This window comes from Pseudopipra pipra, chromosome 4 (genome assembly GCF_036250125.1).
Source record: "Pseudopipra pipra isolate bDixPip1 chromosome 4, bDixPip1.hap1, whole genome shotgun sequence".
In the NCBI taxonomy this organism is placed as follows: Eukaryota; Metazoa; Chordata; class Aves; order Passeriformes; family Pipridae; genus Pseudopipra; species Pseudopipra pipra.
This window is the reverse complement of record NC_087552.1, coordinates 48,362,521-48,379,161: the sequence shown is the minus strand read 5'-3', so window position 1 is coordinate 48,379,161 and position 16,641 is coordinate 48,362,521. Positions and strand designations below refer to the sequence as shown.

The 16,641-nt window shown below is 37.9% G+C and overlaps 1 protein-coding gene across 2 annotated transcripts in view; it reads right to left on the bottom strand.

Annotated features, from left to right (window-relative positions):
- The window catches only part of CHIC2 (cysteine rich hydrophobic domain 2), a 515,980-nt gene that overhangs the window by 477,655 nt on the left and 21,684 nt on the right, over window positions 1-16,641 (bottom strand). The window contains exon 6 of one of the 2 annotated variants that reach the window (XR_010430384.1): window positions 15,385-15,562. Coding sequence is in view for 1 of the 2 variants with exons in the window: in XM_064653987.1 (XP_064510057.1) it covers window positions 15,512-15,562 (51 nt within the window). In the remaining variant the exon portion in view is untranslated. Of the gene's footprint in view, window positions 1-8,380; window positions 15,563-16,641 lie in introns of those variants that run through there. The other variant, XM_064653987.1, reaches the window with a different exon arrangement.

The following is a 16,641-nucleotide window of genomic DNA, read 5'->3' as shown; positions in this document are numbered from 1 at the left end:
CAGGATTAAGTGCAGGATCTGTTATTACAGGTTTACCAGTTGTCTGCTGGAGTCATTTGAACAGGTTGGGGCAGTGAAGGGAGAGCAGCAGGCAGTGTGTGTATGTGTGTGGAGCTGGGGAGAGGATGGAAAATCTGTAACTAATAGGCATCTTTTCATCTTTCTCACTCTATTTTCTTTCCAGGGGTGCCCAGATAGGGGACAAATCTTCCCATAAACGGTAATCCTTTAGAAAGTGCTCAAGTATGGCTATTACTTAACTTCCTGATTAGTAGCAGTCACCACCTGCTACTTCTGCTCCACATTGTCCAGTATAATGGAAGTGTTCATTTCCCTGGCTGTGAAAAGGTAATGGGAGGGGAGTGCCTCTTCTCTATTTTGGCAAAAAGAGCAACAGTCCCTCCTTTTCTTCTATAACTAATCCCAGACCATATTTATTCAAGAAAATAAAATTCTATTTCTGATGACAAATATCTGGATAAAGCAGATTATGGGGAAAAAAAACCACCCCAAAAAAACCCCAAACCACAGAAACAATCATTCAGATCTCTTTAAACTAAATTAAGGGTTCCTGCTGTAGAGCTTTTTTATTGCCTGACCATGGCTTTGAGATCCCGGAAAGCACCAAGCAAAGGCAATATATTCAATATTTTTGACACCTCAAACATGCAAAGACTTTTCAAAGACTTCTGTTTCCTTCAAACCTTACTAGCTGAAGCTGCCAAGAGAGCTGCACATGTTGCCTTGAAAGACAGCTGTTAAAATAGTCTCCTTTGATCAAAATTCTTCCATGTTTATAGCTAGAGCAAGATAAAGTATTATAGGATTTTCTTAGCATGCACTAAAAATCATAAAAAGAATGAAACTTGCAAAACCTGAAAAGTGCATTTGTCATGAGCGGGCATAACTTTTGAAATGTCAGTTAAAAGGAGACAACCCATGAATAGACTATGAGGATTTTCAGACTTTCTATTTCCCTAAAGTCCTCTTTTGTTTTACACTGGGAGTGGTGGTGTCCCTTCCTAGGGAAGCACAGGCAGGCAGTAGATTAGTCCTTATTTAGATGGTAAGTTCCAGCCTATTTGAATTGTATTAAGCATTCTCCTTACTTCTGTGGGATTTGTCATAAATCTTGAGTAAATATACTTAGCGCAATCTCAAAGACTGAAGTTTTGATTTCTCAGAGGGCTCAAATCTTTAAGCCTTAAAACTTCTCTTGTTTAAGAGAGATAAAGCAAAAGAATCTACTTGTCAAAACAAACACAGGGGAAAGAAACCCTCAGTTTTATCTCAATGGGAAGTGGCACTCATTCAGGGCTATTTGGTAGCATTCTTTGCCCAGGAGTGAAATCTATTATAGGAATTAGTACTGCCCCTCAAAATGGTAGCATCACTAAGAAGCAAATGAATCCTACTCTCTTTCCCTCTGTTTTCCTATCCATTCTCCTTCTTCTAAATAGTATTCAGAGGCTTCTTCAAAGGTCTTCATCCTATCTTTGTTGCCATGGTCTCTTACAGAGTTGAAACAACATTTTCAAAACTAATGCCTGCTCTAAATGCATTGTTGTTGGGATGCTGAGTCAGTTCTCTGCTGACTAGGGCAAAAGAAAGAGGATCTTTGAAAATCAGTTTTAACATTCAACTAACCTGAATGGGGAAAAGCAAGACATCTATATGCCACTAGACAGAAGCAAAACTTTTCAAGGATGAGATGCCTTGTATTTTGGGAAGAACACCAAACTGTCTTGAGTTTTTTTGGGTCAGCTATGCTGGTTTTACTCTCTTTTTTTATTCATACCAGACCTGAGAAAGACAACTGCTTCTCAGAAGGGGAAAAAAAAGACACAGAAGAATCCTGTTGATTAACACACACCTCCCCCCCAACTAAATCCTTGCTGTGTGGGTGACAGAGGATGCTTGGTATGCGTTAGCAGTGACAGGCAGGGCTAGCTTTGACACGGCTCAAATGAGTAAGGGGAAATGATGAGGAAGCACCATTATTTCTGAGGGAACTAATAAGATATTTTGCTTGTATTCAGCTTTTCTATTTGCTTCTTTTGTTTAACTACTTGCACATTCTTTGAAATAAGCTCCATCTCTAGCATACGTATTTGTACAGCACACAGGAAAACAAGCTTACTTTCCTAATTCAAACTTTTAAGCTTTATTATATAAATAAAATCACCTATTTGCTATGTAAATTAGAGCACTGCGCACTTCGTACAGGCATTTCAAGGAAAGACAAGATCTTTGTCACAGACTTGGCTACATCAACTTTAAATTGTTTTTAGATGCCTGCCTTCAATTTTTTATAGATCCTTTTAACATCTGTCCTAAGCCCATGGTCTGGCATGGCATGCTGAAATCTGTATATTTGTTCATTATTCCTAAGGGAGGAATTTGCATGAAAATTCTGCTGGTCTAATTATTTGCCTCAGCTAGAAAAACTCTATTAATCTGTCTGCAGCAAATTTCACCTTTATGGAACAGATGATGACTTTGCCAGAAACTTTCTGGACATTGTAACAACTGAAGGTTTTACAGCCTACATTCATAATATGGGTCATAAACTGAATTGAAGGGGCAAAATAAAACCCCCTTAGATCATGACAATGCTTTTGAAAACAACCCTTCATCTTCAGGAAAAAAAAAATCACAGTTTAATGGGAAAAGATGTTTGCAGCAGCTTATTGAGGGTAAAATGCAGCCTCCCCCGCTACTCATATCTCACTATGTCAGGAAATTCAAGTTGTGAATGAGGAAAAGCTGAACAAGAATCTGAAAAGAGCATGTTGTGGGTCTCAGTCTCTGAGATACACAGAGGACTGAATATTGGAAGCATTTCAGAGTGACAGGATGCAGAAAGAATAAAATGGGGCAAGAGTTCTTCCTATGACTTAAAAATCGCATGAATAAGAAAGTGCATTCACTAAATGGGAACAGTAAGGATATTCCCAACCTGAAACAGAGCTGGTGACCTTGGGGTTTGCAGTTTCCAAAGCTGTGCACCTTTCAGGAGGTTTAAAGGTATTTCTAAAGAGATGAACCCAGCCTGTACATTGCAGGTACACTTCTCCTGCTCCTTTTCCCTCCTCTTTTCTCTGTACCATTTCAGTTTTTCCCCCTGTGATTTTAATGTACAAAACTCTCCCCTTTTCACTTCTAACTCTTTTCCCTCCAGGTCTTTTGAATTTCCTCTTTTTCCTTCTGTGCTGTTTGTCTTCCCTTGCTCAAAATTTACTCATTTTCACTAAACTTTACTATTTCATGTTCTCCTAAATTTCACCCTCACAAAACTTTCATATTCCACTTTCTAGTCTGTTCTTAGCTTTACAGTCTTTTTTAATGCTGTTTATACACTGTTGCTGGGGCTTCCAATGCCTTTTTAAGGTTTCCTCTATATATTTCCATTCTCTTGATCAACTGTATCAACCCATCAATGCTATTGCCTAATCTACCACACACCCCTCTTCCCAATCAATGTAGCTCATCATCTGAAATCCATCTCTCCAATTAATTTCCTTTTTGGATACCAGTGCCACACATCTGCATTGATCTTTTCACTTTTGGCTTGGATCCTTCTAGGTTCATTTATACAAGTACATTCTTTGAGCTCCTCAGTATGTATTTCATTATCCTCGTTTTCTTCCTAAACAGGCTGCTCTTTTTGTTTTCCCACTTGACTAAAATATCCCCCCTTTTTGTACCCATCACAGTGGCATCAGAGAGCTTAATGACAAGAATGAAACAGAGTGCACTCTCTGCTTGCCAGCCTGGGCTTCCCTGCCACGTGACTTCCTCGTAGCTTGTGGACTTTCTATGGAAACTGTATTTTCCCCAGGGATCCACCAGTGGGATTCACGCAACCACGGGTAGAGCAGGGCAGCTCCTCTTGCACTGCCTGTCCAATGCGCTTCAACCACGGGCTTTAACTCCTGATGGGTTGCACCAGAAGAGGAAGAGTTCTCATCCTCATCCCCATCCTTACAGCACAGCCGGCTCTGTCCTCTTCTCTTCCTCAGGCAGATTCACTGACTGCCATGGCACAACCTTCGGCAGAAAGGGAGGTAGGATTTGGCCCCGAATCAAAGATGTCAACAATGTGTCATAAGAGTTAGTATGAGTGTCTGTCTCTGCTGGGGAAGGGCTAAGAGCTAGACTAGTAAGGGTACTTCAGGTCAGGCCTGAGGCAAATTAGCAGACAAGTTGTGAAGCTTACACAACATGTGGCCACATTATGTGTGGCTCCGGTCAGCGCTAATAGCCTGTCATTGAGCTCCATGTTTAAACAATTTGAGCAAACAGCAAACACAGAAGATGGGAGGAGGGAAAGAGTCCTTCGAGGAATAAGAAAGATCAGGCTACTCAGTACACTTGGCAAGCAAACACTGCAACGGTAAGGACAACAGAGTACCTACTAGGTACTTAGAGACATGACCCAGATCCTACTGTGCAAAAGTAACATAATACAAAAAAATGTATTACTTGTCCAATTTTAAAATTCACTTGGATAGCAGTTTTTAAGCTACATTGCAAACCAATTTTGGTTTAGGCTGTGTCTGATCATGTGCATTATCTGGGAGAAAAAAAAAATATATATGGTTTTGGTTTAGCAGCAAGGAAACAAACAAAGAAAAAAGAACGGGAAGAATAAGAAAAAACAAGTTTTAGTAACAACAAAGAGTAAAATTCAACCACATCCATATAAATAACATTGATACTAGTGTTGGGAAGTAAGTATGAAAACATTTTAAAATAGAACTTAGAAACCATACTGCATTGTTTAGTATGAAAATAATAGCCTTTCTAGCCAGTACTATTAGAGTACTTATTTAATCCAGTGCAGAATTGGCTATGAAACCATCCACTCCACCATGGGAATGCTTAGCTCAGTATCTGGTAGGTTGCCAGCCATTTAAAATGTTTTTGTGTTGGTTTAATGATTGTTCCCATGAGCGCTGATGGTAAGGGTTGACATTAATTAAAATACCAAGTCATCAGAGCTTGCATTGTGGGGAGAGAAAGAATAGGCTGGATCCAATTGTCTTCAAGGTTTCTTTGGCCTTCCACATTCTTCTCTTAGCTGCATCATACATGCCAAGTATCCTCTTAGCTGAGGTGTAACAATGTAAACAGACTGTCTCTCCACAAATATTATCTTTTTAGGTTTTCCACGTACTTCCATTTATCTGATTAGAGGACAGTCATTAAAATCAGCTAATCATGTAATGTGGCTGTGTTCTGAATGCTAAACAAAATGCCTAAATGAAAGAGGATTTTAAAACACTGTCTGCTTCTCAATTTATTTCTACTGTATACTAATGGCACACAATACAGTAGGAATTCTGGGCCTTATCCTCATTAACCTCAAAACTCATTATCTCATATAAAACCAGAACCTTTTCACAGAGTGTATTGGAAAATGTATGAAACAACAAATAAAAAGATGTGTTTTGGCACATTCTCTTGAAACACGATGAAGGATTTCACTTAGAACTGTGAAATTAAAACAGAATGGCATAAAATCCTAAGGCCCACTGCTAAAATGATCTTCACTTCATTCATAAGCTATCCTTATGCATTTCTCTCATTTTATTAAACAATTACTCAAGATCCAGATCTTCAAAGGTGCACAAATAGGAAAAAGTCACTTAACATGGAGTCCTCCAGAGGTCCCCTCAAAAATGAGTAAAGAGGTTGAGTTCTTCTACTCCTCCCACCCTTTCAGCAAGCCTGAGTTCCCATCCTTCTGGCAGAGTCTTAATATTGCAGAGAGCAAGAGTAGAAGACATAAAGTTTATTCTACATATAATATGATCAATAGCCTAAGAACAACGACCTCTGGCTTGACCAATGCAAAGAAGCAAGCTGAGCCTACATAAATGCAATGGGACGTTTTTGCAGCAAGCAATATACAACATAAAGGAGGCTGCTACTTCCGATGCAAAAGGTAGAGCACTTCCATATATAAACCACATTTGCTCCTTTGGATCAGAAGTCATGTCATGCTGTGGCTTTGGGTCACCAAAACCTTAAACAAGGTGCCTGAAACCAGTCACCATCCCAGCTCATTCACCAGCACATGGCACAGGGCTCCAACTGCTTCCTACGTCACCTGGGGGGCTGCACAACGTAAGTCTTCATCTCTGAATACCTGCAGTGCAACTGCTCCTGTGCTTTGCAAGTACATACATTGCTCCTTTACCTTGTTTGTGGACACAGACACAGGCCCTCTTTGTGCCATCCCAAAGCAAAGCAGGGGGCAGGGGTTTTGAACACCGCAGGCAGATCTCTGTGACAGCAAACCCTGGAACATGGGAATGCTCTTTGGCTTTTTGGTGTGAATATTCTCTGAATAATCTTTTCATATAAAAGAAGTACCAGGTCTTTGAGTCTTTTAGGAGCTCATTGTTTTAATGTGGAAGAGCCAGAGAGAGCAAGGGAGGTCCTTGTCCTTGTCCATGAAGGCAGGAGGCCTGATGTCCTCCTGGGGCTTGTCTTCAGTGGAGCAATCATGAACACAAGGTTAGAGGTTGGGGTTTCTTTAGTACTTTTATTTTAAACTGTTAGGTTCAGTTCGAGGGTTGTTTTGCTTATTTGTTTGGTGGGGTTGCTTTTTTGGAGTGGTGGTGTTGGTCTGTTTGTTTTTAAAGGGCAGGCACGCTCAGAGGGATAAAGCAGTGCCTAGACAGCCCCACCAGCCCCTCACCGAGGGCACCACAAAGCCAGCGCGGCCGAGCGCAGACTCAGCACAGCCGGGTTACAGCGGTGCCTCGATAAAGCGGGTCCCTCTGCCTCTTTGTGCCCCATCCGAAAGCCGCGGGGAGCCGGGGCACCACTCGAGGGGCCCGGCCCGGAGGGCACGGCAGGGGCGGGCGGTGAGGGCAGCGCTGCAGAGGCCAAGGCCGCGCTCCCGCAGCCGACAGAGCTCGCTCTCCCGCCGCTTCCCCGCCCCTGCGGCCGCGGGGAGCCGGGCGGGGCCGGGCCGTGCCCCCGCGACGGGTAATCCGCGGGCCGGGGCGCGGCGAGTGGGTGGTCCGGGCGGCCGGAGGCGCGGGCTGTCCCCCTGCCCCGGCGCCGGGCCCGGCCCGCTCCCGCTCCCGCAGCTGGGCCGGAGGCGGCCCGCAGACCGCTCTCGGCACATTTCTTCATTTCTCACTTGAGTGCCCTTCTTTGGTTCCCTTTCAACTGCCCACTTTATATCGGCTTCATTACACCACCGCTCCATTTGTGATGTAAATCGGGAAACTCAGGGAAGTTTTTCTTTTGGCCTTGTCTGCGGAAGAATACCGAGAGGTATTCAAAACGTATTAACACAAATCAATGGCACCAATAAAAGCAAAATCTCCTTAGCAACATAATCTTGATTGCAAAAGGAGAACTGAGAGCATTTAGCAGAACAGTGGCCCACATGGAATACGCATTTGTCCAGAAGAATGCAGCACAAAGCCTAAAAGAGAGATGCTGAAAAAATCCAAAATTAACTCACACTGAACAGTTACTCTTTTTTTCAAAAGTACACAATTGGCTACATTAAATCTATCGTGCGCTTTTCTGCTCAGCAACATTGTATCATACCGCTTTGCAAGCCCACATTACAACACCCGGAATGCTTCACAGCACCGGGAGGGAGCACCCCTCCCCACCCACACTTTGGGGCCATGTGCACGTCTAACACCCCCCCCCATATATGTTATAGACATTATGCACACACACATTATAAAGAAGGTGTCAAGATTTCCATACTAGGGTAACCAAAGAGCTGTAAAATGTTTCGTGCAAGAAAAAGTGGCTGATTGATGAGAGCCAAGGCCGTCCTCAGCACAGTGGAGAGCGCAGCGTTAGTTTTTGTTCATAAGGTTCACGTTAACCAGCATTTCATATCCGATCATCTTAAAAATATGTGAATTGCACTGATGGGATTGATTCCTTTCTAAACAGGTGGTGTCTGCCTCAATTAGATGAAAAGCATATCTTGTTTGAGAGCATTAGTGTATATATAAAAAAAGTGTACAAACAGCTTCAACATCACCATTCAACCAGAATGATAGTACATATAATAAATCCTACTATCATTAGGGCTTGAAAAGCTTGAAGAATTCCAAATGCAAACTTAATGAAAAACCAGTTTGAAACAGTTAAGGCAAGCAATGCTTGTAATTTGGTAACTCCAGTCCTGAAGTCACATATATTGTCACCTACATTATCGAAAACTGTTCTCTCTTCCCCCCTCCTGCCAATTTAGACTAAAACTATCAACTGGAAACAAGAGGAGATCGTTAAATCATATGCCAGAGTTTTTCAGCTTTTTCTGTCTTTTTCTTCTACTCTCTACCACTCCCCCTCCCAACACAGATGAAAAACACCAAGGCTTAGTAGATACGTTAACAATTATTTTATTAGTTTATAATACATACAACTTAAGAAATGCTTTAAAAAAAACTTATACTGGAGTCCATTCCAATTCTGGGTCAAGTCAGGAAAAAACAATGCTGATGCATTAAATAATATTCTATAATTCAACAATAGATTAACTTCAGTAATTTAGCAGACATGGTTAAATACTCTTAAATACGCATATATACAATTGTGCAGCCTTAAAAAAAGTCCTTTTCTTCCTATCTTCTCCTCCCAAAGCAATGCACCCTGTGAACACAGTACTGTCTTGTAAGCTTTCAGTCTCTCACCCAGACTTAAAATATTTGAAGAGGAATGTTACAACAGTGGAAATCACAGCAACCCTATCTTTCTAAACTCTTTATGAGAGGAGAGATGCCTAACAGGCAAAATTAACATCAAGTCTCTCTGTAAATAGCAGCTTCTTTAACATCCAGTTCTAGGTTAAATTATTGCTTACATAATTTCTGCCTGAAATGGATTTTTAACATAACTGGATTTTTAACTCCAGAATACTGGGGTTTAAGTTTGCCCTCTTGAAAGGCAACACCCTTTCACTGACTTATTTACCATTACGGTTTTATACATTTTACAGGTTTTTCCTAAGTGCACACAATCTGATGCAATTCTCTGCCAATTTTTTTAAAGCAACTTGAATTACACAGGTCTAATTTAGCACACAACATTTAGGCACCGTTTTGCAGCTTACTATTCTCTTTCAGATTTATGTTTGGAATTACTTTGCTACTCTGATTGCCATACTCCATCCTTTATGAAAACAAGAATCCAAGTTACACTTTTCAAATCAGGAACTACTCTGTATTCCTTGTTATCTCACTGAACCAAACTGTTCATTGACAATATTAACCAGTAGGTACACTGCATATCCTAACAAGTCAGGAAGCCTGTTGCAAGCACAAAAGGATTAGAGATAAACACTTGGAGTGGATGAATTAGATGTTTACATCAGTACAGTGAAATCAATTTAAACATAGAGCCACTAAAAATATCAATTATATTGCATCAGGATACCTGACTTTTTGAAAAAATTCTAAATGTGACTTAAAAAATGGATTCACAAATGTAAAACACTGTAACAAAAAAAAAAAATCTTCAGCTGACTACTAAGTCTAGTTTTCAACACAAGGCAAAGTAACTTTCAATGAAGAAGTTATAAATTAGGAGAAAACAGCAACAAAAAAAAGCATGTTTCAATAAACATCATAAAATCTACTATTTGTTTTCGAAAAGTGAGTATTTGTCAATGGTTCCCTTCTCCATAAAAGCTACAACTAACTACAGAAGTCTCTCTTACTCACACGAACTTAAATTGTACTAACTGGATCCTACTTGTAGGCCTTAGATATACTGTCACATGACAGGAGCTGTCTGGACAAGTCAAGAATTTTCTTTGGAAACAATTAGCCATGCATTACAGGCTCCAGCTTAGGAAAAGCCTGTTCTGCACTTACTGTGCAGCTCTCATCAGCAATTCCGTTTTGGTCTGGCTATTTCAAATGAAGAGACACTGAGTTTAAAAAGAATCTTACCTTCCGCATTATTATTCTGTATAATAGAATTGTCTATCGACTAGAGCATAACTAAAATAAATTAATAACACACTTATTAAAATAAAAAAATAGAAGTTAACACAGTCTACCTAATTACTGAAATGGTCTGCTAGCTTTTACTTAACTTGCATTATTCAATACCATTTCATTCAGTTCAAAACTATTTTCCACCGTACTCAGAGAACTCCAAAGCTAATCTCCAAACTCAAGCTTTTGGGTGTTGCTTCTCCTAATTCCTATGTTTCATCTTTTGCCTCACTAAATTGTTCCTAATGGTCTGTTGTATTCTGAGGAGCCAAGCATTTATGAATCCTTTTTCAAGAAAATAAATCTTAATGAAATATTAATGAGCTAAACAAAGCAGAATTCTTTTTTAAAAGGACAGCTTCCATGAAAACAGTAAAATGTAGTTTATAAAGAATATATATTACCCTGGTGTCATGTGGTAGAGATACACACACCAGCACAAGTGTCAACAAATGAAGTTTCATGCAAGGATTCAGATGTTTTTAAATTTTAAAAATAGTCTCTAATTCAGCCCACACCGACTGAAACATCAGTGTGCAAAAAGATGAAAGTTCAAAAATTAATGAACGGCAAAATTCTGTAACCAACAAAACAACACAAATGAATATCTGTAACTAATGAAGAATAAATGCATGTTTCCAGCAATGAAATTTTTTTGCTTCTAGACTACGTCTCCCCTTCAAATTTTTTCTCTTCCTTAAGAAGAACAATACTATTTTCTCATTACGTCAGTATCCCCTGTTTCACCCAGCCTATTCAAAGAGAACTTTACAAAGAATAAACACAGGAATTAAGAAGGTAGCACCATTAGAAATAATCACTCCATCGAAATAAGGAAAAAACCTTCATTTATCCTTATCCAACATACTTTGACATTCAGCAGCCTAATAATACAGGGTAAAAGAAGCTCTCATAACTGTATATTGATAACATTCATAATGGTCATGCATATTACAATCCGGTTTCTAGAGTGATGTTTGCAAAGTAAGCCTTCATGCAGATAGGCATTCAGCTCATTAACTCCATTTTCATATTTCCTATTAGTCCCTGAGAAGATAATTATTTCTACCTACAATATGGCTATTAAAGGCATTATAACGATCATACACTTAGCTGTTTGTGATGGAAATGCAATGTGGCTTTAGGGAAAAGCACAGAAATTACAGCAAATTAGCAGTGATGAATACAGATCTTATTTCTGAAATGCTTTCTTTTCGTAAACAAAGTTGCTGAAGAGCAACATAAATGATTTTAGTCACGGATACAAAACTAGCCAGCGTCACTTACCCTTAATAAATTGCTACTATGAATCCAAGACATTTGGGGCTCTGAGACCTCTCTAATTGAGCATTTCCTTTACACAAAATCATCTGGATTTTGACCTAATGTAGGGTCATCACGATTCTTCTTTTAATTACTCAGTAGCAGTGCTGGGAGAACTTAAAAGAACCAGGGATTTTCTTTGCTTAACATATCTTTTGCCTCTTAATTAAAGTGATCTCTTTAAATTGTTCAGAATTGAAATGGGTTTTTTTGGTGGACACTTTGCATTATTGCCAGCTGCTCAAAAACCATAAGCTAGGGCTCCAAAACAAGGGGACCAATTTAAAAGTAAGACTTTGGGGTGGGGGGTGGAGGGAAAGGAATAAATAAAAGTTCTTTTTCCTTTCCTTCTGGCTTCTAAGCAGTTACAAATTGCATTTTAAAGCTCTTCCCTACAATCTTCAGGGCTAAATAATGACTTTTAGAAAAAAAAACTTAAACCCGACTTTTAAGAAAGCCTGTATATGAGAGACAGAGCATTTAAACACCATGGTCTTGAGAGTTACAAAAAAATACCATTTAACAAATTCGTTTAGAGATTATAATTTACATCTAAGTACTGTAAAAAGTTTTTATAATCTATTCTACTTCAGTTTAAGTATCATTTTGGATATTTAGATTTTGGGAAATTTTGGATTTGCATAAATAGTTTATTAAAATTACCCTTACTGAGCTATTACAAAAAATTTACTTGACTTCCTGTAGCCCATCTCCACAAACATTTTCATTTCTGGTAAAATTTGCCAATCCCAGTATAAACTTCAAATCAGAGCTATTTAACAATAGATGAGCTCTACAGAATTATTTATGTAGGGTCAGACAGAAAGACCTTCTCCCTCAGGACTTATTTCTATCTATCACTAAAAGATTAAAAAGAATTTATTTCTATTATACTACAGAAAAAAATCTTTATTCACCAGTTAAAGGCCACTATATCTAAAAATAATTATTAGCTTTCACAGGGAGTCATTGATGCCTTCACCATTAGTTTTTCAGGCTAAAGGTGAAACAGGCATAATGAACATCATTTGCTAAATGATTAATATCAACTCCAACTGTTAAAGGAAATTTCAAACAGATAAGATTATTTGTAGGAATTGCTGACTTGCAAGAAGCTGAACAAGTTAGTACAATGTAATATTTATTTCAGCAAAGTGTAGGCTGTGTCCTGGAAGTCCTACTACAGCTTCTGGTCTGTTCAAGCTATGCAACTTCTTTCTTTGCCAAATAGACAAAAAGGTAATGTATGTCTTCTCACTAGCACACAAAGTAAATAGATTTCGTATTTCAGAAGCAACATCAAAGGAAAATCCTGTCAACTGCTGCAGGCATTAAACAGGTGATTAAAGTTCCTGCCATGTTCAATTTCCATAACTGTAATTAATGAATTGAAAAGGACTGTATCAGAATGTTTTATAACATTCTTACTAGGTGAGTGTACTACCTCTTCAGGAGAATAACACCTTTGAGATAAAACTCATCTCTCTGTATATGCAGTTTCTCAAGTTTCCTCATTGTATTTTAGGTCAGAGTCAATGTTTTAATACAATATCAGAAATACTTTTAGAAGGAATTAGTCTGGCCTCCTTACTAAGGGATTTAACTTTTTAATTGCTCCGAGCTCTACTCTGGACCTCTTGTACTAGAGTTCTTTAAGAGAAAGTCATAGTTAAAACACAGAAATGCCTGCTAACCAAGCCCATGACTGCTGATGCATCTAAAAGTAGGCAAGAACTTAACCAGCACTACCACTTATGTGGAAGCTTTACTAATGAGATACCCTTTGTAAACTCATAAGCCACACTCTATTCACTGCTCTGGTTTCAGCACTTGTTGTGCCTAAAGTAGCTTTACTGTCAGTGGGTTTGGGTGCTGCTGGCAAGGTATCTGTGGTGTCACAGAATGTAGCATGGAAAGTTTGGATAGTAAACTAAGGTAAACAGCTCACGCTGAATGTGGTGCTACTATTAACGTATCACAAGCCCTATCCAACCTATCCCTTCACACTATGTGGAAGGATAGGTTTCCACACCAGTGGAAAACTGCATCCATGACACAAATTATCTGTACAGTCAACTGAAAATCTTGGTAAAATCTAGACTTCATATGATTCAATATTCATTTTATTGAAAATCGACACTTAAAGAAATCAATATATATTTCTGGTCATCGGAATTTATCACCAGTTATGACCTCTGTTCCATTTCAACCTCTCCTCTGGACCTCCAATCTCCCCAGTCTCAGCTGCCATCAATGTTATGTTTCTGGCCTCCCTTACAGGCTAAAAACTAGTTTGAGGTTATAATTAATACTTTTGGGCAAGAGGAGAAGCGTTGCAGACCCAGATTCGTATTAAAGAACAGGTTGAAATTGATTCTTAGAAAATTATAAACATTTACTTTGGAGAAAGACCATTGTGGCACCCAGAAGACCAAGGAAGCACGAAACTGGGATTTGTTAATTAAAAATCATGTTCTGTCATGTCAAAGAAACACACTTGTAGGCTCGTATGAAAAGCATAGCTGAGCTATTTTCAAAGTGAACAGCAGGAATCCACAGATGAAAGCTGAGCAAAGGACAAGTTTTGGGAACAGATACAGAAGGCTTAGATTTAAGAAAACTTAAAACTTTCTAGACCAGTCCTACTATGAACAATTCAGGAATATAATACTCACTAGAGAATATTTTACAGAGAATAAATATCTTGAAGACATAGAAAAATAGTTCACAGCATCAAGGTACCTGTATTTAAAAGATTAAAAAGAGAAGACTATTCTTGTAGTGGTATCAACTTTTCATTCATACAAATATTAAGCAGAGTATATCTGTTTTTTCATATATTCACATTATTGCTTGCTACCACAACTGTACAAGGAACATGTTCTTAACTTACATCAGTGTTCATGTACAGTAATTTTATGTATCTAGAGCAAATTCTGAAATATGAGAGTTGCAATTAAAAAAACCCAAAACCTTTTGTGAAGATATGAACAACCAAGGTATAAGCATAAGAAACAAAACACAACCAGACTGACCCAAGTATACATCATATATCCAGTTAAAAAAAGTCTTATACTTGCACAGAAAATAAGCTTTGTAAACCAAAATGAGCAAAAGAAAAGAGTGCAATAAATAACTGTCTAACACATTTAAAATCCCGCTGTTGCCCAGTGTACCCTGCTTTGATTATTAAATGGCCTTTGCATCTGGAACTCTACTGTTCAAGAATACTTCAATAACTTTTTCTGCTTATGTAGTTTTAAAATAAACGAAAAAAACCCTGAAAGGTCCTCTTGGACAATAAGTTTTAGTAAAACAAGTCCTTCTGCACCCCTGTGTACAGGTTCTGGTAAACAGTAGGAATAAAGCTGATACATGGCATTAGACTGAATTAAAACACGTACATTATAAAATGCAATACTAATATATTTTTGTGATCTTGAGTTCTACTAACCAGATGCATGCAATTCTCTCAGTGAGTCTTCTAATCCAAGCAAAATAATTCCATTTTGCTGCTTCTTTTTAACTTTCAAAGCCGAACTTTTTCAGAACCAGCTGACAGGACTTCTTCATGAAAAGCACAGAGATTTCTACTAATGCAATGGCATTTGGGTTCCAAAAAGCACAGTTTCAAAAAGAACTTTATCTCCTTTTGCTGGAAGAGACTAGCCAATATCCCAAGAAGAAATAAAAATATTTACAATTGACTAGTCACTGACAGAAGTTTAGGAATATCTTAGAAGGAACTTCAGCATGTAACTGAATAACTAAAAGGACCTACACAATGTACAGTCAATCAGTTGTGTCATACTGGGATAAAAAAATACCTGTTCACTTGTATATAATTTTCAGCTGTGTATTTATGGTAATATATATATATGTACACACGCGCGCGCACACATATAAAAGACCCTTTGAAAATCAAGATACGTTAATAAACAGAAGTAGCAAAAGTAAAAATAACTTAAGTAGTAATTAACACCTGTGTGAAATCAGCAGTTTGACTAAATGCACTTAGAACATGTTCTTATAAAAAAAACAAAACCAAAAAAACAACCAATGAAACAAAAAAAAGAATGAAAACACCACAAGACTCTGTAGAACCAATGCTATGTCACTACCAGGAGAGCACCAAGCAAGGCACCATTGGAAAGACAACATACTTGAATAAGTCTCTATAAATAAATCAAATGCTAATCTGGTCGAAAAATTGGTGTCTTTGGTAAAAATTCTATAAGGATGACCTGTATAAAAAGAAAACAAATATATATTAAAGATGGCAGCAATCCTATTATTTATCACAATAATAATTCATATTCCTTTTTTTTTTTTAGTACATCAAGTTGTGACAAAAATCAAAGATCACAGAGCTTGTCTTAGGTAGGAGACCATTAGAAAAGTCATGCATGTTAATTGTTTTGGGGTCATCAGTAGAAACTCCAAACTCTTAAAGAATCAAATTCAATTGAATAAGCTCGCCTACTGACACGTAACATAAGAAAATGAACTGAAGTAAGCTACTACATAAAAATTCCTTAATATAATTCGTTTCCTTTATTAGGAAAAAATTATGAAAGAGATAAATGCATTCATTTGAAAAAATTAAAAAAAAAATCCAGAAGGCACAATGCATAAAAAGTTAATTTTCAATTACACAGGCAATTCCATTTACTTCAGAATTATTTCCACTTAATACAGGATTCTAAATCATGTTAATAGTTTAATACCTGTATAGAAAAGTGTACCAACTTTTGCAAAGTTCCCATATCTACAAATGTGATTAGTCAAGAACTTGACAAATGTTTTTGCATGATTATTCTCATGGTCTTCATTCAAATTAAAACTACGTGTTTCTGAGCTAAGTACATAATAGGGTCTGCTCCAGAACACAATCCAAGTATTTATCCTCCTTTAAATAGGAAGCTTAAAGAAAATGTTCACTTGTGCATCTTCTTTCTTCAGAAAGACAGTCGTAACACAGCAGCATGATCTGATTCATAAAGAAATAAATGCATCTAGTAACATAACTAAGGATTTTATTTACTTGTAAGGGGGACTCACCTTTCTAAAAGTTAAAAATTATTTCTGAATATTTTTGATTATAAAGAAGAACACCACTTAGCTGCTTAGCAAGTATACACTATCTCTGAGAGTGTACCAAACATCAGCAAATAAATGAGTCTCTGATTTTATTTCTAAGGCAAACACATTAGAAGTAATGTATACTGAAATCAGGTGTACAAATTTATTTTTTGAGGGATTCAGAAGGGACTTATTTTCAGAAGTGATCCAAACTGCTCAAAATCTATTGATCAGTGACGTT